At 34.5% G+C, this 12,355-nt stretch overlaps 1 protein-coding gene across 3 annotated transcripts in view; it reads right to left on the bottom strand.

Moving 5' to 3' along the window:
• The window catches only part of LOC107757825 (calcium/calmodulin-dependent 3',5'-cyclic nucleotide phosphodiesterase 1C-like), a 53,121-nt gene extending 44,710 nt beyond the window's left edge, over nt 1-8,411 (bottom strand). For 2 of the 3 annotated variants that reach the window (XM_016575412.1, XM_016575414.1), the window contains exons 1-2: nt 7,497-7,705; nt 2,675-2,701 (exon numbers count right to left, since the gene is read on the bottom strand). In XM_016575412.1, the coding sequence (XP_016430898.1) occupies nt 2,675-2,701; nt 7,497-7,597 (128 nt within the window). In that variant the 5' untranslated portion in view covers nt 7,598-7,705. Of the gene's footprint in view, nt 1-2,674; nt 2,702-7,496; nt 7,706-8,119 lie in introns of those variants that run through there. The other variant, XM_016575413.1, reaches the window with a different exon arrangement.
• Nucleotides 8,412-12,355: the final 3,944 nt, after the last annotated feature.

Below are 12,355 nucleotides of genomic sequence, written 5' to 3'. Positions count from 1 at the left end.
TGCGCTCAAAATATGATCTTTCGCGCGCAGAATTGTGGCAGAAATGTAAGCCCATAGTTTCTCGGCAGTGGGCGGAGCTAATGCGCGAACAGATCTCGTTGGTTGGCGGGTAAAATAGTATATCAGTCTGGCGAGTAAACAAAAACATTTACTAGCCAATGGCGATTATATTGCCAAGGTGTGTGTAGAGGGTTGATTGATAATAACGGCTCAGTTCATTTAATATGAAAATTAAGGAAAGATCCTCAAGTCTTTCTTCATGTACTATACAGTATGTGTGTCTGTGTGAATGCTCTCACACACATGTTTGTAACTGTCCTGTTGTGTCTGTAATGACAGAGTCCCAGAATGCTCTGCAGCCAATTAGCCTGCCATAATTACCCAGACTCCCATTGAGCTGTCAATCAGAGAGGAGCTGCACAGGAAGTCATCCCTCCCTCTGTTAGCGGAGGAAAGTCTCGGCTGAGCCCTCCCCATTTAAACCCACTCTCGCTCTAATATTAGACCCGACTTAACCATCTCTCTCTTTCTCTGTGTGTGTTTCTCTCATTCGCTCTCTTTTACGTTACGTTTCAGCATCAGCTCTCCTGACATCTTTCTTTCTCTGTTATTGTCTCCCCACCTCTTCTCACTCATAATTGCAGAGTGCTCAGCGCAGGCCGAAGTGCATGTGTTTCAACAGATGTTTTCGGCAATGCAGAGCGCCACATACTGCATACAAACGCTGCGTGCTGTCGCCACGTTTTCTGTGGTTTGTGTTGCCATGTAATTCTGATAAATGCACAAGGTAACGTCTCGGTTACGTATGGTAACCCTCGTTCCCGTTCAGTCTTTTTCTCTCAGTAGAGTAGTCAGGAGGAGAACGATGTGATCGCTCGGCTCCGAAGCGAAAAGCTGAATATGCGCTGCATCTGCTGCCTACTTATACTCACGCTGTGATCAGCGGCAGCTGGATGCAATAATCGCATGCCAATGTGCATTGGCTCGTTTAGTTTACACTCGAAGTAGATTGGTCTCTCTAAGCGAGATCCCAATTTCGTCGGTCATCCGACGTGACGTCGAGAGTGACCAACTGAAAGGGAACTCTATTCAATCACAGGCTTACTCTATAATCATGTCAAGGCAGTTGTTATGATGGAAGCTTGTTTCTGTAATTGTGACTTTTTTCTGTCTAGTTTAGTTCTATCTAGTTCTAGTTTGTATCGCACAATTCAACCAGAAAAAAAGTCAGGATTGCATGAGATAAACTCAGAATTCAGACTTACTTTCTCACAATTCCAAGTTTCATCTTGCAATTCTGATTGCGACTTTTTATCTCATAATTATTGCCTTTATTCTGAGTATATATCTCACAATTCTGCATTTATATCTTGCAATTCTGAATTTATATCTTGCAAATATGAGTTTATATCTCACAATTCTATTTATATCACAAATTTTAGTTTATATCTCACAATTCTGCATTTATATCTTGCAATTCTGCACTTATCTCACAAATCTGAGTTCATATCCCACAATTCTGCAGTTATATCTCACAATTCTGCATTTACATCTCATAATTCTGCATTTATATCTCACAATTCTGCATTTATATCTCACAATTCTGCATTTATATATCATAATTCTGCATTTATATCTCACAATTCTGCATTTATATCTCACAATTCTGCATTTATATCACAAATCTGAGTTCATATTCAAACAACAGAAAACAAAAACTTCATAATTTTGCTGGTTTTTGTGAGATATAAATGCAGAATTGTGAGATATAAATGCAGAATTGTGGAATATGAACTCAGATTTGTGATATAAATGCAGAATTGTGAGATATAAATGCAGAATTGTTAGATATAAATGCAGAATTGTGAGATATAAATGCAGAATTATGAGATATAAATGCAGAATTGTGAGATATAAATGCAGAATTATGAGATATAAATGCAGAATTGTGGAATATGAACTCAAATTTGTGATATAAATGCAGAATTATGAGATATAAATGCCACTGGTTGAGGTATTCGGCCAATCACAACGCAGTGGATAGCTGGCCAATCAGAGCACACCTCACTTTTCAGACTGATGAGCTTTGTAAAAATCGACGCGCTTCAGAAAGGCGGGGCATAGAGGAGAAACAATAATGTACATTATGTGGAAAATAATGTGTTTTTTGAACCTTAAATAAAACATTTCATTACACCAAATACACAAAATAATGTTCTTTTTAGCAGCATCATATGACCCCTTTAAATGGTACTGCAGTGGGTAAATGTGACCGCATCAGCGTTTAATCTCACAGAAAGCCTCAAACACGCACAGCTGTCGTGAGTGTGTGCGCATTCGTGGAACTGGTTTCTAGCTGGTCCAAGCTAGTCTATGTGAACTGCCGGTCTACTAACTTGACTTAAATGATCTTGTTTATGCTGGTTAGTACTGGTAGACACTTTGGACCAGCAGCAAACCATCTACTATGTTCCAAAAAACAGTAAGTAACTCTACTCCACCACAAGCTTACTCCAGACAGGTGGTTTTAGCTGGATTTTTCCAGTGAATGTTACTGAATCTGGCTAATACATACATGAAACACAAATATTAGAGAAATCATATTTATTGCTGAAAGAGGTTTTCACAGTGGATGGTAATGAGTTCAGCACACCTCAGATCTTCTCTGCCTTACCTCTGAGATGTTTTCTTGTACTTCCTCCTGTAACAAAACGAACACCATGTTAAAAACTTGTATTTGGCTTCTGTGCACAATTATATTGGATTTATTTCATAAATAATAATAACACACACACACAAACACACAGAGAGAGTCTATTTAAACCCTGCTGTTTCATGGTCAAATGTATTTATTTTAACTGTAACATAAATATTAATATTAATTAATATTCATAAACAAACTGTATTATTATTATTATTATTATTATTACATATTTTGTAAGTTATATTATTTTGTCATTCATTTTTCAGGTTGTTTTTATGGCCCTGCAAGTTGCAAAACATTTTTGCTTCCACTTTTGAAAAATTACTTAAAGTTCTCCACATATAACACATGCAAACTCATGCCTTTTCTGAAAATAAAATAAAATAAAATAATAAAATGAAATGAAATAAATAGAAATAAAAAATAATTACTTCAAGTTCTTTACACACATGCAAACACACACCCTTTCTGAAAATAAAATAAAATAATAAAAATAATCTCTTACTGTTTACTTGATTGATATACAGTCAAATCTTTTTTCTTTTTTTTTCAGTTTTTGGGACATGAATCTAAATGAATTTTGCCCATTAACAACACAAGGACGGTGAAGCAATTAGTCAACGCACAGGAAAATTCACAGCTGCCCACTCATTACTCATTCCTGCCATGAGCCTACACTGGTGCCTGAAATTACTCCTTAGAAAAGGAAACTCTTTCTTACTGTCTCCCTTTTCTTTCTAAAGTCCCCAAACACAATAATGAGTGCTGCTTCACACCACTAAGATGTTGTATGCGCACAAGGGCACGTGCAAAACCATGTCCACAAATGCGCACACACTCACGACCGCTGTGCGTGTTTGAGGCTTTCTGTGAGATTAAACGCTGATGCAGTCACATTTACCCACTGCAGTACCCTTTAAAGGGGTCATATGATGTTGCTAAAAAGAACATTATTTTGTGTATTTGGTGTAATGAAATTTGTTTATGCGGTTTAAGGTTCAAAAAACACATTATTTTCCACATACTGTACATTATTGTTTCTCCTCTATGCCCCGCCTTTCTGAAATGCGTCGATTTTTACAAAGCTCATCGGTCTGAAAAGCGAGGTGTGCTCTGATTGGCCAGCTATCCAATGCGTTGTGATTGGCCGAATACCTCAAGCGTGTGACGGAAATGTTACGCCCCTCACCATACTGTGATGCCGTGTCCCGGCCGGAGCGACGAGACGAAAACATTAAAACCCATTATAAACGAGGCATTTGTTGCATCCAGTGGGGACATAATTATGGGGACATAATTATTTGCGTTGCATCGCGCCGCGTAAACATAAACCATGTCTGCATTTCGGCAGTATGTTTAAGATTTCCCTTTGCGACCAGCACAGATCAGCTCTTAACCACTGATTTCTAGTCGTGTCCTCTTTTGGAAGGCCAAACAAAGTAGTTTCGCTTTCACAAAGAAACACGCCGTCACACACGGCGGGCTAGAGTGAGCGGCGGCCTCTGGCCTAGAGTGAGCGGAGGTGAGTTGAGTTGAGAATGGCCACATAGTGATGTAGATATGTGGGGGCGTGTTAGAACGAGCCGTTTTAGGTAGGTGTGGTTGATTCTTAACTTTTATAAAGAATATCTCTTTGGATTTGAGACTTTAGTCTTTGCAACTTTACAGATCTTCTTTATGCACCAAGAGCTTGTAACACTCCAAAGAGAAAGGAAAATTTTGAATCACATCATATGACCCCTTTAACATCCACATATACAGCTGCTTCTACATGCCCAAAACACAGCAAAACAGCTTACCATCCTGTGAACCCGCCTGACGTCCTGTGACGGGAAATAATCCAAACCCAGTGAAGGGACTAACACAATATTGGCAAAACGTGCACTTGTTTTTGGCTCTCTATTAGAGAGAACAACAAAGTTCTTAAAGGAATAGTTCACCCACAAATATAATGATCTGTCATTACTTTTGTGGAACACAATAAATGTGTGCATGCGCATATTCAAACTTCACTTTGTGATGTCAGTGACGTCAATGGCACCACTGGTGCTTTTTGGTGTTTTTGGAACTTGACAGGCCCTGGTTACTTTCTACTATCTTTATAAAGAAACAAACAGCTTGGATATTCTGCAAAATTCTCAATATTCTCCTTTTATGTTCCACAGAAGGCAATTTTTAGTGAACTATTCTGACTCTAACCTCTGATGTACATTTAAGAGGAAAATACATTTATTCATAAGGAATTGATTGAAATGGTGCATGGTGAGATTTTCATTACAATTAAGAAATTACCACAAAAAAAATCGTCATACTATAATGTGAAAAAGTTGTTGTTTTTTTTTGTTTTTTTTTGTTTTTTTTACTTTTAATTATTTTATTACAATTTTTTAATAGTATTTGTACAGCTTGGATATTCTGCAAAATTCTCAATATTCTCCTTTTATGTTCCACAGAAGGCAATTTTTAGTGAACTATTCTGACTCTAACCTCTGATGTACATTTAAGAGGAAAATACATTTATTCATAAGGAATTGATTGAAATGGTGCATGGTGAGATTTTCATTACAATTAAGAAATTACCACAAAAAAAATCGTCATACTATAATGTGAAAAAGTTTTGTTTTGTTTTGTTTTTTTTATTTTATTTTTTTTACTTTTAATTATTTTATTACAATTTTTTAATAGTATTTGTCCATCCAAATCAGTATGTCTCAAAAATGCTTTTTAATTTTCATTATTTTACTGTTTACATTAATTATTATTTTATACTATGATCATAAATAAAAATAATAATGTTCACGATAGTAAATATAATACATAAAACAAATTTTTTTTCATTACTAAATTATTGAAGTTAAAGTCCAAATTAACAAAATCAATTTTACTTCTGTAATATGACTCTGTTGTATGTTTAAGAGAAATATTATATTTAACGAGAAAAATAAGATGGGAGAGACTTAATTTTATCCATAATCAATTGATAGGATTATGCAAAGTGCCTCTATATGGCAAGTAGAAGGAGGCGAAGGAGTTGAAATAAAAGAGTTCGGTCACACTTTATTTTAAGGTCCAATTCTCGCTATTAATTAACTATTAACTACGACTTTAAACCTTAAACTCCTAATTACTGCTTAGTAAGGTAGTTGTTAAGTTTAGGTATTAGGAATGTAGAATATGGTCATGCAGAATATGTGCTTTATAAGTACTAATAAATAGCCAATATGCTAGTAATATGCATGCTAATAAACAACTAGTTAATAATGAGAATTGGTCCATATCACTAAAGTGTTACCAAGAGCTCTTGTTGACGTCAGACAACAAAGGAAAGTCATTTTAGAGGAGGAGCAAGTTATTATGTTTGGATAAAAGATTATGAAGACAGACATTTTCCTTTTTGGATTAACGTGTCGTGCACTAATGAATCACTTACAATAAGACCAGAACTATGTATTTAAAAACTAAATAGGGTCAATTTGATTTCATGTGGACTTTAACAGACTCAAAACACACACAAAAACTTATCAAACTCATCGTTAACAGAGGAAAGTTACTATTCTACTGCGTGAAGGGAGAAAATATGAGAGGTCACAAACCAGCCCTCCCCTTTCATCTCTTTCTTGCTTTCATTCGCTTTTTCTTTCTCCTTCTCTCGCTCGTCTTTTCTTCTTCACCCGTAGTGAGGAAATTGCATTTCATTCACTGAGTTCTGGGACAATATAGAGACTTTTTCTCCAGCCGCCCAATAACAGCCAGAGACAAAAACTGATTGACATCGAAGAAATGAGTTTGTCTACAGATGATGGAGCTGTTTAATATATATTTGAGAAGTTGAAACATATTAATAAAAAGTCACCAGGTCTCTGTGAATTGACCTCACTGAAGTGTGAATAAAATCACAATAAAAAAAAACACCTTTCCATGGAACAGTTACTGTAATTTATTGAATAATATTTGTGAATATTTGTTTTTCGAATTTAAAACTATTTTATTTTTTTCTTTTTAAAAAAAAAAAGCATCTTCTTAGGTGCATCCATCGAGAACAGTTTAAAGTCATATTTCACACACACACACACACACACATAGAAAGAAAAAATTAAAATAAAAAACATCAAGACTTTTTGCATAGGGACATTTTTATGACAATTGAAAAAAAAATAATAATACAATAAAATTCTCATTACTACAACCCAAAAAGTAATACATTTTAAAATTATACATATTTTTTATTTTATTATTTTTTATATATTTTTACAGTATTTGTCCATCCAAATCCAGTAGGTGTCCAAAAATGCTTTTTAAAATTTTTATTATTTTATTAATAATCATTATTTTCATTGTTTATTATGAATCTGACATATGGAATGACACAATATAATAATACAATTTAAATATAATATAATATAATATAATATAATATAATATAGAATATCATGAATATTATTATTTGTCCATCATGATATTTGTTGTACTGCCTTTAATTTATGTTGATTTAAAAAAAAATTGTATTGCAGCAAGTGATTTTCGGTAAGGAGAATGAACAAAAAAAGCTTAATTTTCATAAAAGAAAATTATGGTCACTATGCAAAAATAGTCCTAAAACAGGGTTTATGGTTTATTCTGATTATAATTTTATTATAACTTTTTATTTTTGGGTGAAAAGTGAATTTGACATGTTTACATGAGATTCAGGATGTTTGTCAACCTCTTAGATGGACACACACTCTCTCTCTCTCACACACACACACACACACACACAAAACACAAGAAAACCTGTTGAAAAGCTCATACTCACAGTCCCCGCAGTCGGAGCCAGATTTTCTCGATCTGGTCGGGCTGTAAGTACTTGAGCGACGTGCTTTCAAACTCCTCGATCTCTCTGGTGGGAGACTCCATGATGCCAAGACCGGAAAAAAAAACTTAATCCCAGAGCCGGAGCAGAGGAGAGACAGATTCCCCTCTTCAGTTGAGCTGTGGTCGGGACGCTGCAGTCATCATCGCCCTGTTTTCTCCTCCTGATATATATATAAACGTAAAGATACATAATATAATATAATATAATATAGAACATAATATAATATAATATATCATGAATATAATTTTTTGTCCATCATGATATTTGTTGTACTGCCTTTAATTTATGTTGATTTAAACAAAACATTTTATTGCACCAAGTGACTTTCAGTAACGAGAATCAACAAAAAAAAAAAGCTTAATTGTCATTAAAAACAGTCCTAAAATAGGCTTTAGGCTTTATTCTGATTATAATTTCTTATTTTTTCCATACTTATTTTGGGTGTTTACATGAGATTCAGGATGTTTGTCAACCTCTTAGATGGACACACACTCTCTCTCTCTCACACACACACACACACACACACAAAACACAAGAAAACCTGTTGAAAAGCTCATACTCACAGTCCCCGCAGTCGGAGCCAGATTTTCTCGATCTGGTCGGGCTGTAAGTACTTGAGCGACGTGCTTTCAAACTCCTCGATCTCTCTGGTGGGAGACTCCATGATGCCAAGACCGGAAAAAAAAACTTAATCCCAGAGCCGGAGCAGAGGAGAGACAGATTCCCCTCTTCAGTTGAGCTGTGGTCGGGACGCTGCAGTCATCATCGCCCTGTTTTCTCCTCCTGCTCCTCCTCCTGTCCCTCGTGCTCCACTCTGGTCTGAGCACAGGAGTGTGTGACGGTACTGCAGTACGATCTCTCTCTCTCTCTTTCGCTCTCAGAAATACAGCGCAGCCCAGATTAAGGCAGACTCCTGATTTCATGAGTGTTGGTGGGAGGGGTTGAGCGTGACTGAAGCCTCTAGCAGTGATCGCAGTGTGATCAATAGTGACAAACTGGGTCTCTTCCCATAGGACAAATCACAATTGACATCTCTTTAATATCTCAATTGTTTCTCCTAGACAGCAATGAGATTAAACAAACAGCAAACGGAGGCTTTTGTTTGAGTCCCATGAGAAAAAAAAAAAAAACTATAATCTCCAGGGTTATTAAAGTTAACTAAAACTAAAACCATAAAAATATATTTTTGTTGCTTAAAATTAAATAAACATTATCTGAAATAAAATAAAATATATTAAAAAACATATTTTATTTACACAAACTTATTTCATTTCAGCTAGTTGCCCAGGCAACATTTCTAATTTTCATTCAGTTTAATGTACTAAAACTAAAAATATCAAAATTATAAAAACTATAATAGTGTCTCAGTAGTGTCTAATGATCAACTAAAATAATGTCTCCTAGGATGTCAACAAGGTTTTAAAATGTGCTCAGATTTGCCAAGATACCCAAGTCTGCAATCAAAAGTCAGAGATCTCAATATGAACTCAAATATTTCTCAAATTCATCCAAGACTGAATGATCTGAGATACACTATCCAGTATCCACATTAATTTATATACTCGTAAGTGAGTCATAGTTCTTACATTTAAAAAAAATAGACCAAATGCAAAAGAATGTACATGCATGTGACATTTCTAACCAGAAAAAGCATCTTAAAATGCGGTGCTTATGGTGTGAGATGCTAAAAAACAACAAGAAGACATGTTGTAATGGTCAAAAATATGCTCATCTAGCATGATTACTTAAAAACTATTTTAAAAAAAATAATCTCCAGGGTTATTAAAGTTAACTAAAACTAAAACCATAAAAATATATTTTTGTTGCTTAAAATTAAATAAACATTATCTGAAATAAAATAAAATATATTAAAAAACATATTTTATTTACACAAACTTATTTCATTTCAGCTAGTTGCCCAGGCAACATTTCTAATTTTCATTCAGTTTAATGTACTAAAACTAAAAATATAAAAATTATAAAAACTATAATAGTGTCTCAGTAGTGTCTAATGATCAACTAAAATCAACTAAAATAATGTCTCCTAGGATGTCAACAAGGTTTTAAAATGTGCTCAGATTTGCCAAGATACCCAAGTCTGCAATCAAAAGTCAGAGATCTCAATATGAACTCAAATATTTCTCAAATTCATCCAAGACTGAATGATCTGAGATACACTATCCAGTATCCACATTAATTTATATACTCGTAAGTGAGTCATAGTTCTTACATTTAAAAAAAATAGACCAAATGCAAAAGAATGTACATGCATGTGACATTTCTAACCAGAAAAAGCATCTTAAAATGCGGTGCTTATGGTGTGAGATGCTAAAAAACAACAAGAAGACATGTTGTAATGGTCAAAAATATGCTCATCTAGCATGATTACTTAAAAACTATTAAAAAAAAAACAATTAGTAAACGATTAACAACCGTGCAAACTGCAAATTGATGTGAAAAAGACACCCCTAGGCAATGAAATAGTCGCTATGCAATAACATTTAGGTGGCTTATTATGCTGGAAAGGGAATAGATGGGGTGACAGAGGAGGTGAGGAGGAAAAGGAGAAATAGAAAGGAGTTAAAGACACAAACTGTGACTAGAGAGATGAAGAGGCCAATCAGCCTGCAGCTGAAGAGCAGAGTGAGATTATATGCCTGTTAGATGAAAGTGCCACCCTACTGTCAGATACACATTAACACAAACATTCACACACACTGCTCTATTCTTCACTTCCATTTACCAAATGACCCAATGATTGCTCAATCTTTCTTTCAGGACTCGCGGACGATAAACAGATTCGTCTTTACGATCAGGAGACTTCACAGTGAACAAATTCATGAATTCTGGAGAATAAAGGAGCTGAGTCTATAAATGGGCATTATCAATTTATTTTCTAGGAGCTGAGCATTATTGGAGTTTAAGTAATAATGTAGGTTTAAGTTTAAGTTTAGTATTTTTTTATTTTTTTTTTAAAGAAATTAATTTATTCAGCAAGGATGCATTAAATTGATCAGAAGTGGTAGTAAAGAAATTTATAATGTTACAAAAGATTTCTATTTCAAATAAATGCTTTTCTTTTGAACTTTCTATTCATCAAAGAATCCTGAAAAAAAAGTGTCATGGTTTCCACAAAAATATTAAGTAGCACAACTGCTTTCAACTTTGATAATAATAATAATTAAAAAAAAAAATTCTTGAACAGCAAATCAGCACATTAGAATGATTTCTGATGGATCATGTGACACTAAAGATTGGATATACTGTAATATATATATAGATAGAGAACACAGACTATCAGTTTGCATGAAATTGCCTTTATTACCCTAAAATTGCAGTGTCTTTTTTTAATTGTCTTGAATTCGAAATAATGAATAAAAAAAGTCAAGATTATCTATATTAAATTTGTTTCTACAATCTAAATGCCTTAGAAAAATAGACTGAGTTTGAATTTAATTTTCTTTTAAATAAGAAAATATTTTAATATTTTAATTATGTCTACACAAATTCTGTCAACTACTTTGTTACCAGTGTTGGGCAGCAACGCATTACTTAGTAACGCGTTACTGTAATTTGATAAATTTTTTAGTAACGGAGTAATTTAACGCGTTATAATTTTCAAAATAGTAATTAGAGTATAGTTACAAGCTGAGGTCTCTATACGTTACTGCCGCGTTACATTGCTGACAGAATGCAGTGTTTTATAATCTAGAGATGTGGATTAGAGGCTCTCTCTCCCGCGAGACCCGACGCAACAGAGTGCAGCGCGGGACAAGATAGGCGAGTGCTGGTGCGGGCGGGTAGATGCTTGTGTGTGTGCGGGATGCGGGAGAATAAAATGATTCACGGGACTCCCGCAAAATGGAAATATCTAAACATAAAATATCTAAAACAAATAAATTGTTATTCATCTATTGCACAAAAGCTACATGAACTAATATAAAATATAAACGATTAACAGGTGCAAGCGTATGCAGAGTTTCTATTTAAGCTATAACACGTGTTCGCTGCGTTGAGCAATGCAGTGCTGAAATTTGCTTGCTCACGAATCCTCTCATTATAACACACAAATTGTAGACATTATGAAAGGTTCATTATGCATATATTTATTGTGTTATAACGGAGATTTGTGAGATTGCGATGAACTGAGATGTCTTTTAGAGATTATAAATGCAGTGCTCTTTGCTGGCATTCTGCCATGCCAAACCATGCACGCAGCAGCCGCTTGCTTTAGTTAAAAATAACAGTGTTCTGTGAATGTTGATGCTTTAATAACAAATATTTATCGGGAGCGTGTATGCTGGGATTTCATAAATTTCATGGAGAAAAAAGTAACGTAACTAGTAATGTAACTAATTACTAATTACTTTTGAAAGTAATCAGAACAGTAACGTGATTACTTTTAAAAGGAGTAATCAGTAATCAGTAATTTGATTACATTTTCAGAGTAACTTGCCCTACACTGTTTGTTACTAAACCAACACCTCTTTAAAAAAAACTAATGAAGACTAAAAAATGGCTTATCACAAAACCATTTCTATATTTGATCTCCAATGACCTATTGTCAAGGAGTATATTAATTGCCCGCCAACTATGTTGGGTATTGTTATGGTTTGCAATATTTTTATGCTTTTAATTGAAATTAATATTAACATTTGAGGTTAATCTGATCAAGAAGATAACATTTGGTTGGCCAGACAAGGCCTGCCATTGAAATTATGAGTCAAAGTGTCAAAGCTGTCGACTATGTTACCTGTCAATCCATACAGTTTTACAAAAGACACCAAAATCTGCATTCA

The sequence above is a fragment of the Sinocyclocheilus rhinocerous genome, unplaced genomic scaffold (assembly GCF_001515625.1).
Source record: "Sinocyclocheilus rhinocerous isolate Xijiao unplaced genomic scaffold, SAMN03320098_v1.1 scaffold112, whole genome shotgun sequence".
Lineage (NCBI taxonomy): Eukaryota > Metazoa > Chordata > Actinopteri > Cypriniformes > Cyprinidae > Sinocyclocheilus > Sinocyclocheilus rhinocerous.
The sequence above is the reverse complement of the archived record's forward strand: the minus strand, read 5'-3'. Positions and strand labels throughout refer to the sequence as shown.